This window comes from Vulpes vulpes, chromosome 5 (assembly GCF_048418805.1).
Source record: "Vulpes vulpes isolate BD-2025 chromosome 5, VulVul3, whole genome shotgun sequence".
NCBI lineage: Eukaryota > Metazoa > Chordata > Mammalia > Carnivora > Canidae > Vulpes > Vulpes vulpes.
This window is the reverse complement of record NC_132784.1, coordinates 125703822-125731582: the sequence shown is the minus strand read 5'-3', so window position 1 is coordinate 125731582 and position 27761 is coordinate 125703822. Positions and strand designations below refer to the sequence as shown.

The window sequence follows — 27761 nt, the reverse complement described above, 5'->3', positions numbered from 1 at the left end:
TAAGAACCCTGATTCACTTTCAGGCAGCAGGGAATCCCATCAATAAGTACTTGGACTCTTGATCTTGGAGTCATTTGAGCCCCACATTGAGTGTAGAGATTACTTAAACAAATAAACTTAAAAAAAAAAAAAAAAAAACTTTAAAAGAGGCACCTGCCTGGCTCAGTGAGAAGAATGTGTGACTTTTGATCTCGGGGTCGTGAGTTCAAGCCCCACATTGGGTGTAGAGATTACTTAACTAAATAAACTTTACATACATACTTGGGTTCAGAAACCTAAACCTGAATATGCTGTCCTGCTATCAATAGACCATTACATAAAACAATCATGGGCGTTAAATTCTCGAAGTCATCATGAGTTGTGATCTGCAAGTTTGTATAGTTCCTGTTCTTCCTTGTCTTTCAAACCCATGTTCTAGCAGAGATGAAATTTAGGCCTGGGGCTTTGCTGCAGCTGTTTGGTTCCCTGTAGTACTAGGAACAGAGGACTTTTCTTGACTTCTGGTGCATGGTTATAGCAGCTGTCTACACAAAGTTGCGTTTGTTCATGTGGTGTTTTTTTTTTTTTTCTGAGATTTTATTTATTTATCTGAGAAGAGAGAGCACAAGGGGCAGGGAGAGCAGAGGGAGAAGAAGGAAACTCCCCACTGAGCAGGGAGCATAATGTGGAGCTCAATCCCAGGACCCTGGAATCACGACCTGAGCCAAAGGCAAATATTCAACTGACTGAGCCACCCAAACTGCCCTGTTGGTGTGTTTTTAAAAGCACAAAATCAGGGATCCCTGGGTGGCTCGGTGGTTGAGCATCTGCCTTAGGCCCAGGGCATGATCCTGGACTTCCTGCATGGAGCCTGCTTCTCTCTGCCTGTGTCTCTGTCTCTCTCGCTCTCTGTGTCTTTCATGAATAAATAAATAAAATATTTAAAAAAAATAAAAGCACAAAATGATTAGGGTGCCTGGGTGGCTCAGTTGGTTAAGCATACAACTCTTAATTTCAGCTCAGGTCATGATTTCAGGGTTGTGAGATCCCCACATCGGGCTTTGAGCTTAGCCTGCAGAGTTTGCTTGAGATTCTCTGTCCCTCTGCCTTCCCGCCCACTCTATTTCTCTAAAATAAATAAATAACAGTTTTTTGGAAAATAAAATTGTTTTAAAAGTACAAAATGATAAAAATGCATCATGTAGTAATTTCTCTACTTCTTTGAGTCAGTATTGTGAAGGTTAAAAGCTCAGGCAATAAAGTCAGACTTCGGTTCTGAACCTAAGATTATTCATCTACCAAATGAAGATCATAATGTTAACGTCACAGTGTGCTGAAAATGAAGTGAAATGATATTTATGCAGTACCTGTTGCTATGCCTGGGATGTAGTAGGTGCTCAGTAAGCAGAAAGTAATTTTTTTTAAAAGGTTTTATTTATTTATTCATGAGAGACACAGAGAGAGAGGCAGAGGAAGGAGAAGCAGGCTTCATGCAGGGAGCTTGATGTGAGACTCAATCCTGGGACTCCAGAATCACACCCTGAGCCGAAGGCAGACCTGACACTCAACCACTGAGCCACTGAGGCATCCCAGAAAGTAATATTTTAAAACTAAAGTGAACTAACCAGAGAAAGAATTTTTACTAAGAAGAAAGCTAAAGTAATTAATAATAGTTGTTATTATTAGATAATAAATGGTAATGTTTTCAGTCTTGCTAAATGGTCAAAGGACATTGATAAAGATAGTGAAGATATTGTGTTATGGGACAGAATATTTTAAGGGAAGGCTGTATCAACTTTTGTTTTCTTTAATTTTGTTTTGTTATGTATAATATCTTACTTATTCTTTAAGTAGGCTCCATGCCCACCATGACTCTGAGATCAGCCAGCCAAATGCCCCAGGCTGTGTCAACTTTTTTTTTTTTTAAGATATTATTTCTTAGTTTTAGAGAAAGCGAGTGCAAGGGGGGATGGGGAAAGGAAAAAATCTCAAGCAGACTCTGCCCTGAGTGTAGAGCCTGACGAGGGGCTCAGTCTCATGACCCTGAGATCATGACCTGAGCCAAAACCAAGAATTGAGCACTCAACCAACTGAGCCACCCAAGTGCCCCTATAGCAACTTTTGAATTTGTAATTAATTTGGGAGAAGAACAGCCCCAGGACCCTGCAAATTTTGTACGCCAAAGATAATGTAAAATGGCTAATGAGAATGAGATCAGATTCATAAAAAAAAAAATAGGAACAAAAAAAAAAATAGGAACAAAAATCACATCATAGGCCCTAAGTATACAGTCAATACCATCCATTCAAAATTACAAACCAACAGTTTCCATAACCTAAGACTGTTTCCTATCTTCAAAGCAGCCCACTGTAACCATCATAGGACCTCCTAAGGAAAAAACAAACAAGTCCTCATTTATAGTTTAAAAATGGGGGCAGCCCGGGTGGCTCAGTGGTTTAGCACCGCCTTCAGCCCAGGGCCTGATCCTGGAGACCTGGGATCGGGCATCCTGCATGGAGCCTGCTTCTCCCTCTGCCTGAGTCTCTGCCTCTCTCTCTCTCTTTGTGTCTCTCATTAATAAATAAGTAAAATCTTTTTTAAAAAAGTAAGAATGAGTTATATCCAGAGTTTTTAAAGAACTCTTAAAACTCAAAGACAAAAAGGGCAAATAGTCTAAAAATAGGCAGGTGATCTGAGTAGACATTTTTCCAAAGAACATAGACTAATGACTAATAAATATACAAAAAGATGCTCAACATTATTAGAGAATCACTAAATATTAGGGAAAGGCAGTTCAAAACCACAAGGAGCTATTCATATCTACTATGATGGCTAAAATAAAAAAGACAGACAATAACAAGTGTTGGTGAAAATTGGAATCCTTATGCACTATTGGTAGAAATGTAAAATGGTACAGCTATTTTGGATAACAGCCTAGTTAGTCCCCAGAAGGTTAAATGTAGAGTTACCATATGACTCAACTGTTGCTCTCCTAGATAAGTACTCATGAATTGAGAACATGGGTTCAGATAAAAATCTAAACCAATGCTATAGCAGCCAAAGAAAAAAAAATGAAAACGACCCAGATGTCCATCAACTGATAAAAAGATGAACAAAATGTGTATCCATACAATGGAATATTATTCAGCAATAAAAGAGAATGTAGCAGAGTTGATCCCTGCCACAACATGGATGGACCTTGAAAACATGCTAAGTGAAGGAAGTCACAAAAGGCAAGATATCATAGGATTCATTTAGAGAAATGCCCAGAATAGGCAAATCCATAGAGACAGAATGTTGATTGTGATTGTCTACATCTGGGGAAGGGGTAATGGAGAGTGAATGCTGGTGGGTGTAGGATTTCTTTTGGGGTGATAAAAAATGTCCCAGAATTGATTGCATGATGTTATGAAATTCTGTGAGTATACTAAAAGTCATTGAATCGTGCACTTAAATGGATGAATTATATGGATGTACGAATTATACCTTAGTAAAGCTGTTTGTTTTTGTTTTTGTTTTTAAGGTAGAATAAGCCCTTGCATATATGATCAAATGATTTTCAACAGAGGTAACAAGACCATTCAATGGGGGAAAGGACAGTCTTTTCAACACATAATGTTGGGGAAATTGGATATACACTTAAAAAAGTAAAAAAGAATTTGGACCCTTGCCTTAACACCATTTACAAGAATTAACTCCAAATAGATCAAAATCCTGCATATACTACAACTATAAAATTAGAAGAAAAAGGGGAATTCTCATGGCATTTGATGGCCAGTTTCTTGGATATAACACCAAAAGCACAGACAACAAAAGAAAAAAAATAGGTTGGAGTCCATAAAATTAAAAATATTTGTGTACAGGGTGCCTGGGTGGCTCAGTTGGTTAAGCATCTGCCTTTGGCTTGGGTCATGATCTCAGGGTCCTAATCGAGCCCGGCGTCAGGCTCCTTCCTCATTGGGGACTCTTGCTTCACCTTCTGCTTCTGCTGTTCCTCCTGTTTGTTCTATCTCCAATAAATAAATAAAACCTTTAAAATATATGAATATTTGTGGGGCAGCCTGGGTGGCTCAGTGGTTTAGCGCTGCCTTCAGCCCAGGGCATGATCCTGGAGACCCAGGATTGAGTCCCATGTCGGGCTTCCTGCATGGAGTCTGCTTCTCCCTCTGCCTGTGTCTCTGCCTCTCTCTCTTTCTCTCTCTCTCTCTCTCTCATTCTCTCATGAACAAATAAATAAAATCTTAAAAATATACCTATATATATATTTGTGTACAAAGGGCACTATCAACAGGGTGAAAAAGCAGTCCGCAGAATGGGAGAAAATATATGCAAATTATATATCTGATAAAGGGTTAATATAGAGTTCCTACAACTCAGCAACAACAAAACAACTTTATTTAAAAATGGACAAAGAGGGCAGCCCCAGTGGCTCAGTGGTTTATCGCCGCCTACAGCCCGGGGCGTGATCCTGGAGACCCCGGATCGAGTCCCACGTCAGGCTCCCTGCATGGAGCCTGCTTCTCCCTCTCCCTGTGTCTCTGCCTCTCTCTCTCTCTCCTCTCTGTGTATTCTCATGAATAAATAAAATATTTTTAAAAATAAATAAATAAAAAATAAAAATGGGCAACTTGAATAGAACTTTATTCAAAGAAGAAATACAAATGACTAATGAACTAATTATGAAAAGAGGCTCAACATTACTAATCATTAAGAAATTGCAAATCGAAACCGTAATGAGATACTACTTTAAACTCATTAGAAAGGCCATTATTAAAAACAACAAAACAAGTGTTGGTGAAGATGTAGAGAAATAGGAACCCTTGTGCATTGCTGGTGGGAATATAAAGTGGTCCAGCCTGTATGGAAAATAATATATGGCGATTTTTAAATGTAGAATCACCATATGATCTATAAATTCCATTTTTCAGTATATACCCAGAAAAAGTAAAAACAAATATTCAAATACCCATGTTTTAAGAGCATAATTCATGACATCCAGAAGGTGGAAGCAACCAAGTTTCCATTAACAGATGAGTGGATAAGCAAAACATGGCACATAGATACAGTCAACTTTGACAAGAAGGAAATCCTTTTTTTTTTTTTTTTTTTTTAAGATTTTATTTGGAGGGATCCCTGGGTGGCGCAGTGGTTTGGCGCCTGCCTTTGGCCCAGGGCACGATCCTGGAGACCCGGGATCGAATCCCACGTCGGGCTCCCGGTGTATAGAGCCTGCTTCTCCCTCTGCCTATGTCTCTGCCTCTCTCGCTCGCTCTCTGTGTGTGACTATCATAAATAAATAAAAAATTTTAAAAAAAATTTTATTTGGATGTGGGACTCAATCCCGGGACTCCAGGGTCACACCCTGGGCCAAAGGCAGACGCTCAACTGCTGAGCCACCCAGGCATCCCAACAAGAAGGAAATTCTTACACGTGCAATTCACAACATGAATAGACCTGGAAGACTTTTATGCTAAATAAGCCAGTCACAAAAGGACAGATACTGTGTGATTCCTCTTTCATGAGGTACCTGGAATAGTCAAATACACAAAGTAGAGTGGTGGTTGCCAAGAGATGGGAGTTATTTAGTGTGTACAGAATTTCGGCTGAGGAAGATGTTAAAGTTCTGAAGGGGGACACCTGGGTGGCTCAGCAGTTAAGCGTCTGTCTGCCTCTGGCTCAGGGTATGATCCCGGGGTCCCAGGATCAAGTCTCGCATTGGGCTCACTACATGGAGCCTGTTTCTCCCTCTGCCTGTGTCTCTGCCTCTCTCTCTGTGTCTCTCATGAATACATAAATAAAATATTTAAAAAATAAATAAAAGTTCTGAAGGCAGGTAATCCAGATGGTTACACAACAGTATGAATATTTAGTGTCATAGAACTGTACACTTTTAAAATGGCTAAAATCATGAATTTTATGTTGTGCATATTTTATGCAAATATTTTTAAATAGAGGAAGGAAAGAACATAAGAAAACATCTTAATGTGTAGTGGGCCAGATACAGTGGCCTCTTGTAAACCAAATCTGCACATATTTAATATGGCAATATATACTGAACTTTCATGTATATGGTAGCATCTTAAGGAACTTTGTAACATATTATACCAGGCATTGGCAGACTTCTGTGAAGGACCAGATAGTAAACATTTTTGGCCACAGAGTGGCGTGTTCATAGCAGGTACTCCCCTCTGCTGTTAGAACAGTGGGAAAGCAGTCATACACATGGTATCAGGGGATGAGCACAGGTGTTTTACAATAAACCTATTTACAAAATCAGGTGGCTAGCTAAGTAGCAAAGGTTTTTGAACATAGATGTCTCTTCTGTGGTACCTGACAGACCAGGGTCTAGTCCTGAATTAATACTCCACTCTCTTTGGAGGTGTTGTGGATGGCCTAGCCAGCTACATGATGCGTCACCCAGGAGAATATTTAAAAATTAATACAGCATGGATTGTTCCAGGACTGCAAGGATGGCCAGCAGTAAGAAATCTGTTGTGTAATTAATTGCATTAGTAGATATAAAATCCATATGATCATATCATATACCAAAGAGCATTTTATATAGCTTAATATGCAAAACTAGGTTAACTTAAACATGAAAAATACCCTGATTAACTAAAAGAAACAGAAAAATTAGAAGAGATTTGTATATTCTTATGGTAGGAAAGGCCTTTTTAAAAATACTTATCTATTTTTTTTTTTTTTTTTTTTAGAAACTGTTTATTTTTCGTCAACCTTATTTCTTTAGAGAGAAAAAGTGAGCAAGGGGTGCAGGAGAGGGAGATATTCTCAAGCGACTTCCCCACTGAGCACGGAGTCAGACGTGGGGCTCTACACAGGACTTGTTCCCACAATCATGAGATCATGACCTGAGCTGAAACCAAGAGTTGGACACTTAACTGACAGGTGCCCCTAGGAAAGGGCTTGCTTGCTTGCTTGCTTGCTTTCTTTCTCTTTCTTTTCTTTTCTTTTCTTTTTTCTTTTCTTTCTTTTAAGATCTATTTATTTATTCATGAGGGACACAGACAGAGACAGAAACACAGAGGGAGAAGCAGACTCCCCACAGGGAGCCTGATGTGGGACTCAATCCTGGATCCTGGGGCTATGACCTGAGCCAAAGACAGGTGCTCAACCACTGAGCCACCCAGGCGTCCCTAGGGAAGGCCTTTCTAAGCAAGACTCCAACACCAGAAATCTTACTGGAAAAAATTTCGGATATGATATACAAAATTTTTGTATGGCAAAAGATAACAATAAAAGTTTAAACATTACCTGTGCTGACAAATTTCTGAAAAAAGTCATGGGGGCACATGACTGGCTCAGTCGGTGGAGTGGATGATTCTTAATCTTGGGGTGGTAAATTCCAGCCCCACGTTGGGTATACAGATTACTTAAAACAAATCTTTAAGGGGGTACCTGGGTGGCTCAGTCAGTTAAGTATCTGTCTTCAGCTCAGGTCATGATCCTGGGGTCCTGGGATCCTGTTTCTCCCTCTGCCCCTGCTCCCTTTCATTCTCTTGTTCTCTCTCTCAAATAAACAAAATCTTTTAAAAGATAAAATCTTTTTTAAAAGGGTCACAACAAATACACTCTAAAGTGTTGCCTTAGATAGTGTTAATTAGATAACAGGTAACCTTCCTAAATGTTTTAATTTTTAAGAAGCATGTATTCTAATCAACAAAAATAAAGATATTTCCATTTTGGCAAGAATAATAGGGAAGGATAAAATGTTATTCTTTTTTGTCTAGGCAAGAAGATATTTAACCAGGGGGAGAAATTTCTTGAGAAGTTTCAAATAAGTTTTAGTGCAGACTTTGATTATACAGATAATACCATAACAGCTTAATGACTTGGTAGTATTTATAACATTTGCATTTTAAAACTGCCGTGATACTTAATGTTAATGAGTGAACATGTTTTTATTTTCTTCTTTTTTTTCTTTTTTTTCTTCTCTCTTTTTAAAGTTCCTTTGGTATTTACAGTTGAAACCTTTATGTTAGTTTTGCAGCTTACTTTCACATTTAATGAAATATATAAAGTTAACATGATTTGATACTCCACCAATTTCGGCATATAATGCAAAATTGAGTAAAGTAAATGCTGTTTAATTTTAGAGCTATCCTACAGAATTCCTGGACTGAAGTCATGGATTTAATATTGAAACCCCGTTCTGGAGGTAAGAATGAAATTCATGTTAAAGAAAAAAAAAATAGAGTATCTTGTTAGGTATTCATGGAATTGTTTTGAGTAAAAAGTATGTGTCTTGGGGATGGTTATTTCAGAATTTTTAAAAATTGTTTTTAAAGTAAAGAGGATAGTTTATTTTTTCACTAATTATATATATATTTGAGATATATAATTTATATCCTGTTTTCATCTGTTTAGCTAATCTCATTTATTAATTCATAAATGAATACATTTCTTTCCTTTTCCCCATGTACTACCGAATCTCTAAACATGCAGGAATCCAAACATATTTGTGGTTAATCTGTTAAAGCATACTGTAATACGATGTAAAAACTGGGCAAAAAAATATTGAGGAGGGATGCCTGGGTGGCTCAGTGGTTGGGCGTCTGCCTTCCGCTCGGGGCATGATCCTGGGGTCACGGGATCGAGTCCCATGTCGGGCTCCTGCATGGAGCCTGCTTCTCCCTCTGCCTGTGTCTCTGCCTCTCTTTCTCTGTGTATGTGTGTGTGTGTGTCTCTCTCTCTCATGAATAAATAAATAAAATATTTTTAAAAAAAATATTGAGGGATTTTAGTTGGAAGAGTTTGTTAAAAATTTTTCAGAAAATACCTCTACTTTCATACTATATGAAAAAAAAAAAAAAACAGCTGGGACACCCTGGTGGCTCAGCAGTTTGGCACCTGCCTTTGGCCCAGGGCATGATCCCGGACTCCCACGTTGGGCTCCCTGCATGAAGCCTGCTTCTCCCTCTGCCTGTTTCTCTGCCTCTCTATCTCTCTCTCTGTGTCTCTCATGAATAAATAAATAAAATCTTTAAAAAAAAATAAAAAAGATTTGAATACTACTGTACAGGGGCAGGTAGGTGGCTCAGTCAGTTGAGCATCTGACTCTTGATTTCAGCCCGGGTCTTGATCTCAGGGTTGTGGATTTGAAACCCACATTGCACTTTGGGTAATTATTCATTTGCAAATGAAAAGAAATAAAGTTGTCTAATTTTAAAGTGAGTGGCCTATTAAATTTGCCAACACAGTAAAAAACAGAAGAAAGGACTGTGTTGGTTTTGTCCTCTGTTGAATCAGCTGTGATAATGGAACAGTAATGGTCTTTAAATGTTGGGGTTGGTGGTAGGTTGACAAAGCTGGCTTGCTCTGTACACTCTACTTGTCCTGTTCACATTCTGATGGGTATTCTCAGGTGAGCAGAAGCTGTTCAGAGTACCTGTATTACAAAGGGCATTTTCTAATTTGTGTTCTCTAGGAAGCATGTTAGGTTATGGAAATCTGTCTATTCTATAAATTATTTTAATCACTGCTTTTTCTTTTCCTCAGCCGAAAAAGGCTACTTGGTTAAGTGCAGGGAAGAGTGGGCGAAGAGCAAAGACCCAGCTGCTGCCCTCAGAAAACTTCCTGTCAAAAGGTGTGTGGAAGGGCAGCTGCTTCGAGGACTTTCCAAATATGGAATGAAGAATATAGTCTCTGCATTTGGCATAGTGAGTGCTATTTGTGAAGTCAGGCAAATGACGTGAGGTGGCTTAATGCTTTTTAAATTTTATCTTTAAATATTGTACTAAATTTTGAAAGAGCAGAAGGTAAATAAGGATCCTTTGATCTCTGAGTGCTGTGTTACCTGAGTGATCCTTGTTTGTACCCTGAATGGTGAAGGGGGAGGAGGGTGGGTGCAGGGACTGCTGGAGTGGAAAATATGATCCTTAAGGAAATTTAAATTAAGTATCTGGATACTTCAGAAATTCACAATCCATCTTAGAGTTCATTTCTTGATCATTCTTTAGCATCAGAACTATAACCTGCCTAAGTAAGAGGTTGCACAAGAAGTGGTCTAAATGATCACATTTTACTTCGATTTGTTCATGGTGGTTCAACAGTGGGGGTACCATTTTGACATGTATGGCCTATGCTCGTATTTGAATATCTATAACCCAGAACAGACTGGTTTAACTCTTCAACTTCAATCTTAAATACTCTTCCCCAGAAAAACAAAAAGAGCAGATTTTCCTACATGTAATTAGTGATCAGTTCTGTTATCTAGAGTTTCTCCTTCCGTGGAATTATCAGGAAGAAAGCGCTGTTTACCCTGTCAGTGCTGTGTCTTTGATTCAGGGTATAGGTTCCACCAGGGTATAGGTTTATTTGTATGAATGCATGGGAACCACTGTAATCGGAGCTGTGAACACCCTATAGTCGAAGGGGTTCTGTCTCTAGCACTGGTTCTGTGCTTCAGTCCCTATTTCTCTAAGCTCTTAGAAAAATGACATTGAAAGTATGAGCTGCTTATCCTGGGGTCACCATTAAACAAGTAAGATGTCTTGGAAAGTACAGTACTTTTAATATTCAGAACATATATTTTTTTTCCTTACCCATTTTCTTCTTCCTTCCAGATACCAAGAAATAATCGCTTAATGTATATTCATAGCTATCAAAGCTATGTGTGGAATAACATGGTAAGCAAGAGAATAGAAGAGTATGGACTGAAGCCCGTTCCAGGGGACCTTGTTCTCAAAGGAGGTAAAAAGGCAGATATCCTCATTATTCCATCCAACCATGGCTCAGTTATTTGACACTAGTGCTTAAAAACCAAGCTCACCACTACTTAAGAGGGAGAGAGAGAGAGAGAGATGTCTAGTAAGGTTGAAATGGAAAGACGTCATAAACTCAGACTGAACAGTTTGAATCTTTATTTTAATGAGAATACATATCTGATTTGAGTAAGTGCCTGGCTCTCTCTGGGTCTCTGGGCCTCCATTTTCTCAGGAATAGATTTGGACTCAGTGTTGCGTTAAATCTTTTTCCAAACTTTAATCTGGATCCAGCAAAATCTCTATGCTTCTGAGCGTACCTCGGCCTCTCTGCTGTTGTCTGCCACTTTTAAAGAGTTTCTTTACGTCAGCACTTGACTGGAGCTCACGTAACGTGCAGGCCATGACATCACAGACACGTAGTGCATACTCTGTGCCGACAGCATTCATAAAACAGACAATCCCATCTGATGCTGAGCCCTCACCGTGGGCCAGGCCTTGTGCTCTGCCCTTCGCCTACATCTTCTGGTTTAAAGCTGATAGTGCTCTGTGAAGTATGCTCACTGTTCTTTAGACAAGGTTCACAAGGTTCCGCAGCTGGGTCAAAAAAGAAACGGCAGGGACTCAGAATGAAAGTCTGCCTATTTTCACAGTCCATTGTCTTCCTGGCATATGTGGCTGCCCTTCTGTTCTCTGAAGACATGGCCTGCTCATCTGAATGTATTCCCAATAAATCCACTAAGCTTTCTTTTCTTTTCTTTTCTTTTCTTTTCTTTTCTTTTCTTTTCTTTTCTTTTCTTTTCAAGATTTTATTTATTCATGAGAGACACAGAGAGGCAGAGACATGGGCAGAGGGAGAAACACGCTCCCCAAGAGGAGGCTGATGTGGGACTCAATCCTGGGATCACATCCTGAGCCAAAGCAGATGCTCAACTGCTGAGCCACCCAGGCATCCCTCCACTAAGATTTCTGTTAAGAAGTAATCCTGAATTAAGTTTTTTAACCTCCTCCAATGTGATTACATCCAGTGTATTTTGATGTCCCATCAAAATGCCATCACATTTCATCCTCTAAATGCAGATGATTTTTTAAATTACTCTTTTAGCAAAATGCATCCATTGGTGATAACATTTTAGATAGTATTTTGTAGTGTTGTTTAAAAAAGATGGGCAGCCTGGGTGGCTCAGTGGTTTAGCGCTTGCCTTCCGCCCAGGGCATGATCCTGGAGTCCCAGGATTGAGTCCCATGTCCGGCTCCCTGCATGGAGCCTGCTTCTCCCTCTGCCTGTGTCTCTGACTCTTTCTCTCTGGATCTTTCATGAATAAATGAATAAAATCTTAAAAATAAAAGTAAAAAAGGAAAAAGGAGGGCGCACCTGGGTGGCTCAGTCAGTTAACGTCTACCTTTGGCCTAGGTCATGATCTTGGGATCCTGGGATTTGAGCCCCGCATCGGGCTCCCTGCTGAGCAGGGAGTCTGCTTCTCCCTCTCCCCTGCTTGTGCTTTCTCTCTCTCTCTCTCCTCTCTCTCTCTCTCAAATAAATAAATAAAATATTTTAAAAATAAGTAAGGAAAAAGCTGATTTTTTAAAGCATACATTCTAACAACTGAGGGTCCAGCTGAGAAATAATTTATTTGACTTGCCACTTGTTCTCAATCCATGATCTTCATTTTTTGAGTAGAATAGAAATGCATCTAATTTTATTTTGTTAACCTTTGTAGGCCACTTAGCCTGTGGCAACATGCACTTCTAACTTCTTAGATGTGTATGATTTTAGAAGATCAAGCTCATGAAAATATCATCTGTTTTCATAATTTTTCTATCTGTGAATTTGCAGCTACAGCCACCTATATTGATGAAGAAGATGTTAATAATTACTCCATCCATGATGTGGTAATGCCCTTGCCTGGTTTCGATGTTATCTACCCAAAGCATAAAAGTAAGTTCACTGTCTGGGGAAAATAGTTAAAACAAACCTGACGTATTTTAAGCCACTAGCCACCAAGAGTAGAGAGAGGGGGACAAAAATCAGTACTTGAAATATAATTTTAGAATTTTGATTTCCATCAGACTTGAAAATGTGTAGATTTCAAACATTTATAAACCATGTTACATACAAAGTCTCTCAGGAAGGAATGTATTCAGATGGATAATTTAACTTTTTAAAAAGTTTTTATTTTTAAGTAATGTCTATACCCAACATGGAGCCTACTTCAAACAAACAAAACCCATCTTTTCTCTCACGGGACCAGAATGATTTTCCTTAATCAATGTTATATTCCTTGAAATTATACAAGTTACAGAATGATTAAGGTATTAACACTTTTCTCTGATAATACAAATACTTTAAAGTCACCTGCCACTTACATGTTGATTAATTAACACAACCAAATTGCTGTGCTCCTAATACTTAGGTGAGATTGACTTTGCTGAGGGACAGGAGTAGAGACGAGGAGAGAATGGATAGCGAGGTGAGGGAGAGGGTGGGAAGCGGTCTGCCGCACAGTGAGGCCCCCAGGAGACAGTGCTAGCAGGAGCAGAAGGAAGGCACTCAGATGCTCAGAGCCACACTCTCTTTCCAAGAAAGAAAAAGTTAAACATTATTCTTTCTTATACCTCTCAGGATCAGAAACGTGGGCTGATACCAGTTAGGACAGAAATTCAGCACACCTTTGACCAAGCCGTGCATGCAAACCTAGTGGCTAAGTCGGGCGCCCAGCCTGGGTGGGTGGTGGTTAGGGCGTGTGGACTGGTAACATAGGCACACTCGGCATCCAGCAGTGCTCAAGTTAGGGATCCCTGTGGTCTTACAGGTGTTATCAGGGAGTCTTCCCTCGACCCTGGTCTACCCAGTATTTGTTATGAGTAACTTGAGTAAAGAAGTCTGCTCATTCTGTTTGCAAATTATGTCACCCAAAATGATTAATAGTAATTCATGAAAAATAGGTTTTTTTATAAGAATTGCAGAAGGCATTGATTTGGGTTAAACGTAAATTCTTACTTTTGTAAAGGCTCAGGTTGATTGTCGTCTACATAAAAAGTATCTGGGGTTATTTATTGAACATCAGGCTGCTGCCCTGGGCAGACACAGGGTTTTGTGGGGAATACAGAAATGTCAGAGGACAGTTGAAGGAACAGTTGTTTGGCCTAGAGAAGATGTGGCTTAAAGGTCAGTCCAGTGCTTGTGAGTATGTGTGGAAGAGGGCAGTGAGTCTGCTGTGTTCTAAAGCAGTCAACAGAAGTTCTAAAAAGACAGTTTTCATCTTAGAATAAAGAACTTTCTAACAATTGTGTTTCTCACAAAGAAGTAGTTACCGGTAGGGAAACCTGGGTGGCTCAGCGGTTGAGCATCTGCCTTTGGCTCAGGTCATGATCCCGGGGTCCTGGTATCGAGTTCCACATCGGGCTCCCCGCAGGGAGTGCTTCTCCCTCTGCCTGTGTCTCTGCCTCTCTCTATCTCTCCTGAATAAATAACTCTTAAAAAAAAAAAACAAAAAGAAGTAGTTCCCAGTAAATGGCAACACACAAGCAAAGTGATGCCTCTCTCTATCTACGGTGTTATAAATAAAAAGGATTCTACATCAGGTGTGAGACTGAGCCAGATGGTTTTTCCAGATCTATTCTTTATATATATATATTATTTATATCTGCCTTCTTCCAGAAAGAGTTTGAGGCCACTGTACATGGTCTCTTCCAACTCAGAGCTTGTATTAATAGGTCAGTAACTTGTATTGAAATGCTTTTTGTAGTTAGCTTGAGATCTTTACACCCCAGATACTGTAGTGCTTGCAAGAGATAACTTACAGGTTATCAAATATAAGCTGGAGACACTAGTCCTGGAAGTAAGTCCCTAAATTTTGATTCCAGAGAACAGACTGGATTATAAATTAGAGGGACTGGTTTTGTTAGGATGATCTAATTGAACTTACATGTTACTTTCTTCATGGTCTAGCTGAAGGTAGCTTGCTGGCGTGCTGTGTTCCAACTAACTTTTTATATTTTATAGTTAGTGAAGCCTACAGAGAAATGCTCACAGCAGACAATCTGGATATTGACAACATGAGACACAAAATTCGAGATTATTCCTTATCAGGGGCCTATCGAAAGATCATTATTCGTCCTCAGAATGTCAGTTGGTGAGTGATAGTCTGCAGTGAAATAGAACTGAATTATTATGTGCAATTGAAAGCTTTTGCATCACCTGTATATTTTCCAGTCCTAGCATAGAAGTGCTACTTGCTATTATTACCATAATCATTATTGCTACTACTTGGGATTTTTCAAGTCATCAAGAAACAAATGTGAATGAAAGTGATTGAGTTTATATTTTACTGACCTTGCTAAATTATTGAAGAAATGTACAGACAATACTTTTCCTTACTAATAAAAAAAAAATCGAGATTTGTCGGGGCACTTGGTGACTCAGTTTTAAGCATCTCTTTGTTTCACCTCAGGTGTGATTTCAGGGTCATGAGATCAAGCCCCTCGTCAAGCTCCAGAGTCTCCTTGAGGCTCTCTCCTCCCTCTGCGCCCCTCCCCCCAAATAAATAAAAGTAAATCTTTAAAAATTTCAGTGTTGCTTACCGAGCTATCCCTCAGCACGCTACCTTTACTCAGAATTAGTTCTGAGTTCCAAACACTGATGTTTGTTTTAATACCATGTTTCTAAAGAGAAAAATACACATGTATTTAGTCATTTAAAATATTTCAGTACCTAATGTGAACTAAAGCTTTATTTGATAATTTTTAAAATTAAATCTTGAATTTTAAACCTTGAAATCTTAATTTTCTCTTGCCAGGAAATCCTCTCTCTTCCCTCTCTCCATCTCTTTCTCTCCCTCTCTCTCTTCCCTCCTCTTCTCTGGGTTGTGGGATGAGCTTGGCAGGATTTGGTTCTTCCCACTCTAGAGAGCAGTTCTTGGTGAGGAACACGGTGTTGTTTGTAGTGAAAACCACTCTGGAGAATATATTAATGCCATCATTAATTTATTCACACCTGTGCAAAGTGAAGTTTAGTACTTATCAGCTACATATGTACAAAAGAATTTCTGTCTTAAGGAAACTTTTTTTTTTTTTTTTTAACATAGACTGGCATCCTTTGTCAACTTGCTGTATAATAATGGGCAGTACTTACGTAGAAGATCTGGCCCTATTCTGTTATCAAATCATCCCACCCAGAATTATTTCCAACAGGCCTATATGTTTTCCTTTCTAAGCAAATGGCAATGAGAAGCTTAGTACCTTTGATGGCAACTCATATTCATACTTTACTTTGTTTATGTACTTTGAAGGGAGGTCGTTGCATACGATGATCCTAAAATTCCACTCTTCAACACAGATGTGGACAACCTAGAAGGGAAACCACCACCGGTTTTTGCTTCTGGTAAGTTTACTCCGCCATCAGTTCTGCGTCAGCTTTGAAATGTTTTCCCAATCAAAAACACAAAACACAAAACACTCTCGCAATCACCACCTCCTTCCACCAGCTCAGTGATTTCTATTTTGTGTTTTGTCATCTTAGTTTCATGTGTATATAGCTTGATAGTGAAAACAGTAGATTTCACTGGAAATGAAGGAACGTCACAGAAGGTTGTGGTTTTAGGTGATTGAATGTTTCCTCCACCACCCCACCCCCATCCCCACCCCGAGTTAACACAGGTGAGTGAAAATCCAGGCACAGAATCTAACACATGAAATCTGCATTGTCATTGTCAAATTCTTGCCGACATTCTCTTGTCTGTTTTCACCCTGTTGCTCTTTTGTTGTCTGCCCTTTCTGTGAAGGTTCCAGGTAGAATTACTGCAGAGATTCAGCTAGATCATTTACTCCCAGATCTCCTGGCCAGGCTTCATTCTCCGAGGCCCCACGGGAGGTCGAGCCGGAGGGAAAAGAGCACAGTTGTTTCCTTTCTTTTGCGATGATATGACTCGCCCCAGTGTCTGCCGCTGCCTTCCTTTTCTGACCCTTCTCTTCTCTCTCGCCTGGCAGAGGGCAAATACAGAGCTCTGAAGATGGATTTTTCTCTCCCTCCTTCTACCTACGCTACCATGGCCATTCGCGAAGTGCTAAAAATGGATACCAGCATCAAGAACCAGACCCAGCTGAATACCACCTGGCTCCGCTGAGTCCTTCCTCCCCAGATTAGAAGATGCAGACGAGTGTTTGCTGGCTTCCTGTTCATTTTTCTCTTAGTACAGACCCATAGGTGTATTTTAGATCTTTGTAGTTAAAGATTATTTGTATTTTTTCAAATTTTTATTAGCTTAATTTGCAATATTTGTACACATACACAAATCCTGAGGATCCTAATTCTAGCTCAGAGGATATAAATTGATCAGAATATATTTCAGGTGCTTAAATCATAGTAAAATGTCAGCTTTATTGGCTTTGTAATCATTTAAAAGGACTTTGGCTTAAAGTTGCAGTTTTAGGTTTTGCTACATTCTTAAAGGACAACATGAGTTTTTAATGTATCCATGAATGGAGTGTGCAACAATGCATTTTAAGAGAAAATGCAACAAAACAAATCTTGACTATGAATAAATAGTATACCCCACCTCCACCTCTTAATGTAAGTACAGTACTCATGCTTATTTAAATGATGATAAAACATCTACAGGTTTATAAATGCAAAAGTGATTGTCATCATCAAACTCCTTCCTATACCAGGGTTAGGTCAGCGTTGATAGATCTTTTAGTTGCAATAGCTTTGCATTGATACTATCCTTGCCTTGCAGGACAGTTGCATCGATAAGGCCTTTTTTCTCGATGTAAACACGTCCAGCTTTTTTTTTTTTTTTTTTTAGTCAAGGTCTGATTTTTACTCTAGGTGCCTTTTACGTTCAGAACTCTTTCCGCTGGACTGGTATTTGCCCCAAAATACATGACAGCAGAGAAGAAAACTTTAAACTTTGTACGAGGCCCCTCCAAGCAGCAGCAGCCTTTGTCACCTTGGGCGTAGGTGTCTCCATTTCTGGCATTGTGTAACACTTGTCTCTGGTGCGAAAGGCTAAATATGCCTTTCCAAGGGTGTGTGACATAAGTGCACCAATTTTTATTTTCTACCACTTTTAGAACAAAATATAATAAATATTTTTTAAAACTCCTTTCTCCTAGTTACATTAATCAAAGAAATTATCTAAAACGGCATGCACACAAGAACCGTAGCTCAGACTGAGGGGGAGGAACTAAGTGAATGAGGGATCTTCTGAAATGGTGTGGCAACACAAAGATGTGTCAAGATCGGGTTGAAATGTCATGAGAATAATACAGTTCAGTGTACCAACTGTCCAACTATTGGACTGGATTTGGGGTTATTCTTACGATAGCCCCCCTCACTTGCTTCCCAGCGTGCTTTCTGGAGAGAAGAATGGAGAAAGGTTTCCCTCCCGGGAATAGCACGCCACAGTGGTGTGGGTGACATTTGTCCCATGTCTGGCAATGGAAGATTCAGAACGGTTTTCCAGCCCCTGTATTTTAGTGGTGTCCATCACACTACAGAGGTGAAAAAGGATTAGTAATAGCAGGATATTTTAGCTGGCTAATTTCTAAAGAATCTTTTGTCCTACAAAAGCCAAATCTATTAAATGTGTATTGGACTGTTGGCACTTTCCAGTGCTTGTAAGTTACCTTCCTTCATCAGACTGATACGTGAAAAAGTGCTCATTAAGGGGCTCTAACTGCCTAATGCAAGTGCATTCAGTAGTTCTGCACTTTAAATTCACATTACTGGGGGAAAAAAAAAGTGAGGCTAAACTTAGAAATGTACTCTTCATCTGGGAAATAATGATGGCCCTATGGGATGAGTTTATTTTCACACTGCATTAGCCAACTACCAGTTTGTGCAGGTTCCTTCTTAAACACAAGTGGGAAAAGAGTGATTCAAAGCAGTGTTCTAGAGCCATTTTGAGACTTGGGGACATAACGTTTAACTCTAGGGACTTGTCAACTTGGAATAAATCATTCCCTTAGCTGTCAGGACATTCTGTTGATGTTGACAAAGGGGAAACATTTCTCTGAGGCAGATTTACAAGTATGAAAGCAGCCTCATCCACAACATAAATATACCTTGTGTTCTAAGTTTTTGCCTGAAAGAAATAATGAAAGACCATTATTTTTATATTATAATGTAAACCCAGCACTCTACTAAGCTAAATAACCACACTCATACTATCAACTATTTTTATTTGTGATTTTATGTTGCAGGTAGTAACTAACTAGACAGCCATTACACTAATAAAAAAATATTTGCAAAAAAATATATATTTGCTGGATGAGTCCAACGAAAAAACTAGTAGCACCTACAATAACACATCAGTACTTAAAACTTGAGCAGTTGTGCCAGGCAGTACAAATCAGCACAAACTGTTATTTGTATCAAAATGCTTTTTGTAGTCGTGGCCAATTTTGCACTAAAAAACTAAGGATCTGTGTGTGAGATACCAAATAGAGTGTGTGTGTGTGTGTGTGTGTGTGTGTGTGTGTGTGTGTGTGTGTGTTGTAGTCTCCAGATGTGTATGTGTGCTATTTTGTGTTTTGGTTTGGTTTTTTAAAGATTTTATTTATTCATGAGAGAGAGGCAGAGACACAGGCAGAGGGAGAAGCAGGCTCCATGCAGGGACCCTGATGTGGGACTTGATCCCGGGGGCCCCGGATCATGCCCTGGGTCAAGGGTGGTGCCAAACCGCTAAGCCACCAGGGCTGCCCTATGTGTGCTATTTTGGAGCAAAAACAGTGTACTGTGTCTTCACCACACATGAAGAAGTAAAAGCACAATGGAAGGACTCAGCTGTGAATGGCCAGGTCCTGCCCTTCATGACTGAAGAGTATGCTTGCAAAGCAAAGAATAACTTGACTGTGTTCTTTGTTCAGTGAAATGTGCTTTCCTAATCTGTGGGGCCATACTCCTATAGGCTAAAACTTCTCAGTTTTGGATCATAAACTTGAAAAATCGGAGGAAAAATTATGGATGTGGTCTCCAGGGGAAAGAGAGAGGGCAAGTGTGGGTAACACACCCACACACCTATGCATACATAGAGATGCTAACTTTGAATACAGTTTCAAATGAGACCCACTACTCTAAGTAAGGACTTTTGAAACTTTTTTTTAAGATTCGTGAGAGAGAGAGAGAGAAGCAGGGACACGGGCAGAGCGAGAAGCAGGTTCCCAACAAGGAGCCCGACATGGGACTGGATCTTGGATGCTGAGATCACACCCTGAGCCAAAGGCAGGCCCTCAACCACTGAGCCACCCAGGTGTCCTGGGCTTTTGAAACTTAAATGTGCATAGGAATCCCCTAGCAATCTTGTACGCTACGGGATGTACTTCACAACTCCAGGTGGAGTCAGAAATGCTTTGCATTTCTAACAAACTCCTGGAAGGTCCGGTGCTGCTCACTTGAGCAGGGCTCTAGACCTGCAGTGGCCAGTGTGGCAGTGACCAGCCATATATGGTTAATTTTAATTTAACTTTAAAAAATGTTATTTTAATGGGGCAGCCCTGGTGGCGCAGCGGTTTAGCACCGCCTGCAGCCCAGGGCATGATCCTGGGGACCCTGGATCGAGTCCCACGTCGGGCTCTCTGCATGGAGCCTGCTTCTCTCTCTGCCTATGTCTCTGCCTCTCTCTCTCTCTCTCTCTCTCTGTCTCTATGAATAAATAAAATCTTTAAAAAATAAAAAAATAATAAAAATTAAAAATGTTTTAAGTTAAATAAAATTTACAATTCAGCTTTTCAGTTGTACTAGTGACAGTTCAGCTGCTCCATTGCCATGTATGGGCAGTGGCTGCTGAGCTGGATGGCCCAACTCTGGACATCACAAATCGGCTACCTGAGATACACAGGAGTCTGTGTTGATCAGATGTGACACCCAGTGACGTTAACGATGAAGGGCACATACTCAGTGCATGTTCAGCATGTGCAAGTGGGATGACAATGCGATTAGATCCAAGGCTCATATTGATGATTTAAGAGTTCCCACTTGAAATAGATCACCTTAGGAGTACTCTTTAAACTTGCTTCCAAAAATAATAATAATAATAATAATAATAATAATAATAATAAACAACTTGCTTTCATTTTCTGGCTTTCTCCAGGACCACCTACGATCCTGTTCTTTTCTGCCCTTGCTTTCATCCACATTGTCCAAAGATTTAGTCAACCCTGACTTAAGGCTCTATGGCCTTGTTGCTCCATATGGGAAAATTATCCCCCAAAAAGACTTCACTGATGTAATTTAAAATGTTCCTTTGGGATGCCTGGGTGGCTCAGTGGTTGAGCATCTACCTTTGACTCAGGGTGTGATCCTGGGGCCCTGGGATCGAGTCCCACATCGGGCTCCCTGCGTGGAACCTGCTTCTCCCTCTGCCTGTGTCTCTGCCTCTCTCTCTGTGTCTCTCATGAATGAATGAAAGAAAAAGAAAGAAGAAAGAGAAAGAAAAAGGAAAAGAAAGAGAAAGAAGAAAGAAAAAGAAGAGAAAGAAAAAAGAGAAAGAAGAGAGAGAGAGAAAGAAAGAAGAAAGAAAAAGAAAGAAAAAGAAATCTTTAAAAAGTAAATAAAAAAGGGCAGCCCAGGTGGCTCAGCGGTTCAGCGCCGCCTGCAGCCTGGGGTGTGATCCTGGAGACCTGGGATCGAGTCCCACATCGGGCTCCCTGCGTGGAGCCTGCTTCTCCCTCTGCCAGTGTCTCTGCCTCTATGTCTCTCATGCATAAATAAATAAAATATTTTTAAAAAGTAAATAAAAAATACTTGAGTGGCACACACTGTAGCTTCTAATGAAAGCAGCGACTATAAAAAGCAAGGATGGTTAGAATCCATATGGTTTTGGTGTCTAGCAGGAGTACAGTGATGACTATGTGTTACAGCTTTTCCACCTGTGCTGAAGACTCTGGGAAAGTGACCGGTATGGGGGTGCCTGGGTGGCTCAGTCAGTTAAGCATCTGCCTTCGGCTCAGGTTGTGATCCCAGGGCCCTGGAATCAAGCCCCTCATTGGGCTTACTGCTCAGCGGGGAGCCTACTTCTCCCTCTCCCTCTGCCCCTCCACACTGTGCTCTCTCTCAAATAAATGAATAAAATCTTAAAAAAAAAAAAAAAAAAAAAAGTGGCCAGTATGTAAAAGAGAGAGCAACAGGGAGAAGTTATTCAAGACCCTTATCTCCTGGGATGCCTGGGCCGCCCAGTGGTTGAGCCTTCAGCTCAGGGTGTGATCCTGGATCCCAGGATCTAGTCCTGCCTCAGACTCTCTGTGGGGAGCCTGCCCCTCCCTCTGCCTATGTCTCTGATTCTCTCTCTCATCGATAAATAAATCTCATGAATAAATAAATCTCATGAATGTCTCATGAATAAATAAATCTTTAAAAATGTCTCATGAATAAATAAATCTTTTAAAAAAAATCCTTATTTTGTAATGTATACTTCCTATCCCATCAGAAGCTCAAATGCTGTCCAATAGAAATGTAATGTGTGCCTCATACGTCATTTAAAATCTTTTAGTATGGGCAGCCTGGGTGGCTCAGCGGTTTAGCACCTTCAGCCCAGGGCCTGATCCTGGGAACCCGGGATCGAGTCCCACGTCAGGCTCCATGCATGGAGCCTGCTTCTCCCTCTTCCTGTGTCTGCCCCTCTCTCTCTCTCTCTCTCTCTCTCTCTCTCTGTATCTCTCATGAATAAATAAGTAAAATCTTTAAAAAGTAGAAAAATCTTTTAGTAGCCATATTAAGATAGTAAAAAGATCCATTGATAGATGAAGGAATAAAGACACAATGGAATGAATATTTGCTCAGCTATAAAAGAGGATAAGATCTTGCCATTTACAACAACATGGATGGATTTATAGGGTATAATGCCAAGTGAAATAAGTCGGAGAAAAAATACTGTGTGATTTCATATATGTGTGGAATCTAAAGAAAAAAGAAGCAGGCCCATAAATTCAGAGAATAAACTGATAATTGCCAGAGGAGTGGGGGGAGGGGGATTAGGCAATGGGTGAAGGGTTGTGGGAGATACAGGCCTCCAGTTTTATGGAAGGAATAAGTCATAACTTAGGGGGTATAGTCAATAATAGTGTAATAGCTTTGTAATAGACGGCAGCTACACTCATGAACATAGCCGTGTATAGACTTGTCGAATCACTATGTTGTATGCTTAAACTAACATTGTTGTCACCTGTACTTCAGTTAAAAAAGTAAAAAGAGGGGCACTGGCTGGCTTAGTTGGTAGAGCATATGACTCTTGATCTCACGGTCATGGGTTCATGCCCCATGTTGGTTGTGGAGATCACTTAAATAGCAATAAAAATAATTTTTTAAAGTAAAAAGAGACAAGTAAAATTAACTTTATTTTACTTAAACCCAAATATCCCAAATACCACTTCAACATATCATTAATATTAAAAGCTAAAAACAGGGACACGTGGTTGGCTCAGTCAGTAGAGCATGTGACTCTTTATCCCGGGGTTGTGAGTTCTAGCCCTGTATTTGGGTATAGAGATTACTTAAAAATAAATCTTAAAAATAAAAGCTAAGTACATTCTCCTTTTTGGACTGCCTTTAACATCTAGTGAGTATTTTACACTTAACACAGAGCTCAACTTGGACTAGCCACATTTCCAGTGCTCAGTAGCGAAATGCGACCAGTGACTACCATATTGGATAGAGAAGTTCTAGAAAGATCCCTTTATTGCATGTCACCTGCTTAATGGCAAATTCATCTTGAGTGTTATGGTTTATTATGTATAATTGGGAATATGTGGGTTGGGAGTAAGTTAATTAAATATGATTTTGAAACGCTTAATTATTAAGTTTTATGATGATTATTTTTGCTATGGGAACACCTAAATATCGTTAATAGATTTTGAGATATTTCAGAACACTTAAAGTTTTCCTTAAGCAGTTACAATGATACACAGGAATTTTCTCTCTCCTCTAAATGCAGGAGCTAATCCCTAGTGCAGTCTCTTTCTAGATTTTAAATTCCAAATCTGTGGAATATAAATTGAGGTTTCAGGGCATGAGAATGAGGATTATGTGACTAGTAGTATAAACTGGGAACTCAGGTGGTGTGGGGGTGGTAAAGCGACTGAAGCAAGGCTGAGATTTTTGTCTTACTTGTTTTTTGTTTTTATTAACAGCTTTGTTGAGTTAAAGTCTGTTTCTTTCCTGGGCCTCTGTGCATTAATTGGGAGGAAGTCATAATGTGAGTAACTCCAAAAAGTGAAAATCAAAATCAGATACTTTTTTTTTAAAGATTTTATTTATTTATTCATGAGAGACACACAGAGAGAGGCAGAGACACAGGCAGAGGAAGAAGCAGGCTCCATTCAGGGAGCCTGACATAGGACTCGATCCTGGATCTCCAGGATCATGCCCTGGGCCGAAGGCAGCGCTAAACCACTGAGCCACCCGGGCTGCTCTGGTTTATTTTTTTTTAATTAAAGTGTAGTTGACATACAATATTAGTTTCAGGTGTAAAATATAGTGATTCAACATTTGTATACTTTACAAAGTGATCCTCTTGATACATCTAGCTACTGTACAAATTGGTTACATGTTATTAACTATATTCCCTTTGCTGTACATTGTACCCCCCATTCCTTCTTATTTAATAACTAAGTTTGTACTTTTAATCCTCTTCCCTTATTTTGCCTGTCCTGTCCCCCACAAGATAAAGTTTACTTTAAATACAGCACAGCTTGGGGCGCCTGGGTGGCTCATTCGGTGCCCTTAAGCATCTGCCTTCAGCTCAGGTCATGATCCCCGGGTCCTGGGATCAATCCCCTTGTCAGGCTCCCTGCTCATCGGGAAGCCTGCCTCTTCCTCTCCTGCCTGCTCATGCTATCTCTGTCACTATCTCTGTCTGTCTGTCTCTCAGATAAATAATCATTTTTAAGAATAAATAAATAAATACAGCTTATTGATATCTCTAGCTTTTTTGTAGGAAAGACATGCCGCATTCATTCCACAAATGCTTATTGTGTTCCTAGGATGTGGAAAGCGCTGTGTTGGTATCTTGAGTACACCTTGCCTTGAAGGAGCTCCTTCCTGTGCATATAGCAACTGATGCAAGGGGAAAACAGTCCAAAAAGTATGACGTGAATGGAAAACCCAGCAGCATAATACAACTTTGGAAAATAAATCAGGGGACACCTGGGTGGCTCAGCAGTTGAGCGTTTGCCTTTGGCTCAGGGCGTGATACTGGAGTCCTGGGATCGAGTCCCATATCAGGCTTCCCACAAGGAGCCTGCTTCTCCCTCTGCCTGTGTCTCTGCCTCTCTCTCTGTGTGTGTCTCTCAGAAATAAATAAATAAAATAAAATCTTTAAAAAAAAAATAAAAAGGAAAATAAATCAGAAAGTGGAAGCTTTGTTACGTGGATAGTCGAGATAGTGGAGATAGTTGTTTTTCACAGAACTTTGAAAAGTTCGTGACACGTAAAACATTAAGGATATATTTGTTCTTAGATGCATAATGTCCTGATTTTAGGGTGGGCAAAGACAGACAATTATAAAGGCAGAACTGATCCTGTAATAGTGCTGTATGGTGACCGAGGGTAGCTAACACTTGTGAGCACAGCATAACACAGAGAAGTTGAATTACTGTGTTGTTACCTGAAACTAAGGTAACATTGTCAACTGTACTCAAGTTAAAAAATTAAATGAAAAGACATAACTACGCTGACCCAGAGCTACTTCTAAAACCAAAGAGGGGCACCTGGCTGGCTCAGTCAGTGGAGCATGCAACTCTTGATCTTGGGGTCATGATTCAAGCTCCACATTGACTGTAGAGCTTACTTTAAAAAAGTGAAAAAAGGGGATCCCTGGGTGGCTCAAGCGGTTTAGCGCCTGCCTTTGGCCCAGGGTGTGATCCTGGAGACCCGGGATCGAGTCCTGCATCAGGCTCCCTGCGTGGAGCCTGCTTCTCTCTCTCTCTCTCTCTCTCTCTCTCTCATGAATAAATAAAATCTTTTATAAAAATAAAAACCAGAGAATATCCATTTACAGTCCATTAAAATATTAATGGTAAGACTAAACGTTAAAGCAAAAAACTAGATGATTTTCTCTAATAGTTTGTTACCTTTTTTTAAAGATTTTATTTATTTTGAGAAAGGGAGAGAGCATGAGCAGAGGGAGGGGCAGAGGGAGAGGGAGAAGCAGGTTCTCCACTGAGCAGGGAGCCCAATGTTGGTCTCCGGCCCAGGACTCTGGGATCATGACCTGAGCTGAAGGCAGACACTTAACCGACTGAGCCACCCAGGCACGCCTTGATTTCACTGATTTCCGCTCTTATTATTGTCTTTCTTTCTTTGCTTTAAGCATAAATTACCCTTCTTTCTCTATTTTCCTAAGAGGGAAGCTTCGATCATTGATGTTAGGTCTTTCTTCTTTTCTAGAATACGCATTTAATGTTATAACTGTCCTGCTAAGCACTGATTTTGCAACATTCCACAAATTTTGATAAGTTGTATTTTCATTTTTATTTAGTTCAAAATATGTTTAATTTTTTTCCTGCAGCCTCTTTTTTGACCAGTATGTTTCTTAAAGTGTCTTGTGTAATCTCCAGATATTTGGGGTTTTCAAGGTATCTATTGATTTCTCGTCTAAATTAATGTGATCTGGGGCACCTGAGTGGCTCAGTTGGTTAAGCATCTGCCTTCACCTTAGGTCATAATCCTGCGGTCCTGGGATCAAGTTCCATATCAGGCTCCCTGCTCAGTGGGGAATCTGCTTCTCCCTCCCCTTCAGCCCCCCGCACACACCCCCACCGCTCATATTCGCTTGCTCTGTCTCATGTTCTCTCTTTCAAATAAATAAGTAAATTCATATGATCTGAATATTACTTTGTATATATCTCTTTTTAAAAAAATTCCTTCAAGTATGTTTTATGGCCCAGAATATGGTTTATCTTGGTGGTGAGTGTTCCACGTGAGCTTGAGAAGAATGTGTGTTCTGCTGTTGTTGGATAAAATATTCTATGAATGGGGCAGCCCTGGTGACGCAGCGGTTTAGCGCCGCCTGCAGCCCAGGGCGTGATCCTGGAGACCCCGGATCGAGTCCCACGTCAGGCTCTCTGTATGATGCCTGCTTCTCCCTCTGCCTGTGTCTCTGCCTCTCTCTCTCTCTCTGTCTCTATGAATAAATAAATAAAATCTTAAGAAAAAAATATGCTATGAATGTCAAGCAGATCAAGTTGATTGATGGCGCTGTTCAGGTCAACTGCATCCTTACTGATTTTCTGCCTTCTGGATCTATTCATTCCTAAAAGAAGAGTGTTGGAGCTCTAGCCGCAGTAGTGGGTTTGTCTATTTCTCCTTGCATTTATGTTAGTTTTTCCCTCATATGTTTTGTTTTGTTTTGTTTTTTATTTGTGGAATACACAGAGTGAGAGGCAGAGACCTAGGCAGATGGAGAAGCAGGCTCCCTGTGGGACTCAGTCCCAGGACCTAGAATCACGACCTGAGCCAAAGGCAGATGCTCAACCACTGCGCCACCCAGGTGTCCCTTTGCTTCACATATTTTGATGCACTATTGTGAGCTGCATAATTGTTTAAGACTATTATGTCTTCTTGAAGAATTGACCCCTTTATCTTTGCATAATGCCCCACTTTATCTCTGCTCATTTCCCTTCTTCTGAAATCTGAAATTAATACAGCTACTCCAGGTTTCTTTTTCTAAGTGTTTGTAGGATATATCTTCCTCCATCACTTTACTTTTAGCTTATATTTTTATATTTATAGTGGACTTCTTTTAGACAACATACAGTTCAGTCTTGGATTTTTTGATCCACTCTGACACTTTTCTTTTCGTTTTTAAAGATTTTATTTATTTATTCGAGAGAGACGCAGAGACACAGGCAGAGGGAGAAGCAGGCCCCACGCAGGGAGCCCCATGTGGGACTTGATCCCGGAACTCCAGGATCATGCCCTGGGCCGAAGGCAGACGCTTAACAGCTGAGCTACCCAGGTGTCTCTCACTCTGACACTTCTCTGATTAGTATCATTCACACTTAATTTGATTTTGTTTTTTAAAGATGTATTTATTTATTCATGAGAGACACAGACTGAGAGAG

The 27761-nt window shown here is 40.1% G+C and overlaps 1 protein-coding gene across 4 annotated transcripts in view; it reads left to right on the top strand.

The window, feature by feature from the left end:
- The window catches only part of PUS7 (pseudouridine synthase 7), a 58066-nt gene extending 40260 nt beyond the window's left edge, over positions 1-17806 (top strand). For all 4 annotated transcript variants that reach the window (XM_072759935.1, XM_072759933.1, XM_072759932.1 and 1 more), the window contains 7 exons: positions 8094-8155; positions 9496-9656; positions 10563-10689; positions 12538-12639; positions 14707-14836; positions 15992-16083; positions 16689-17806. In XM_072759935.1, coding sequence (XP_072616036.1) covers positions 8094-8155; positions 9496-9656; positions 10563-10689; positions 12538-12639; positions 14707-14836; positions 15992-16083; positions 16689-16825 — 811 coding nt within the window. In that variant the 3' untranslated portion in view covers positions 16826-17806. The remainder of the gene's footprint in view (positions 1-8093; positions 8156-9495; positions 9657-10562; positions 10690-12537; positions 12640-14706; positions 14837-15991; positions 16084-16688) is intronic.
- The last annotated feature ends 9955 nt before the right edge of the window (positions 17807-27761 follow it).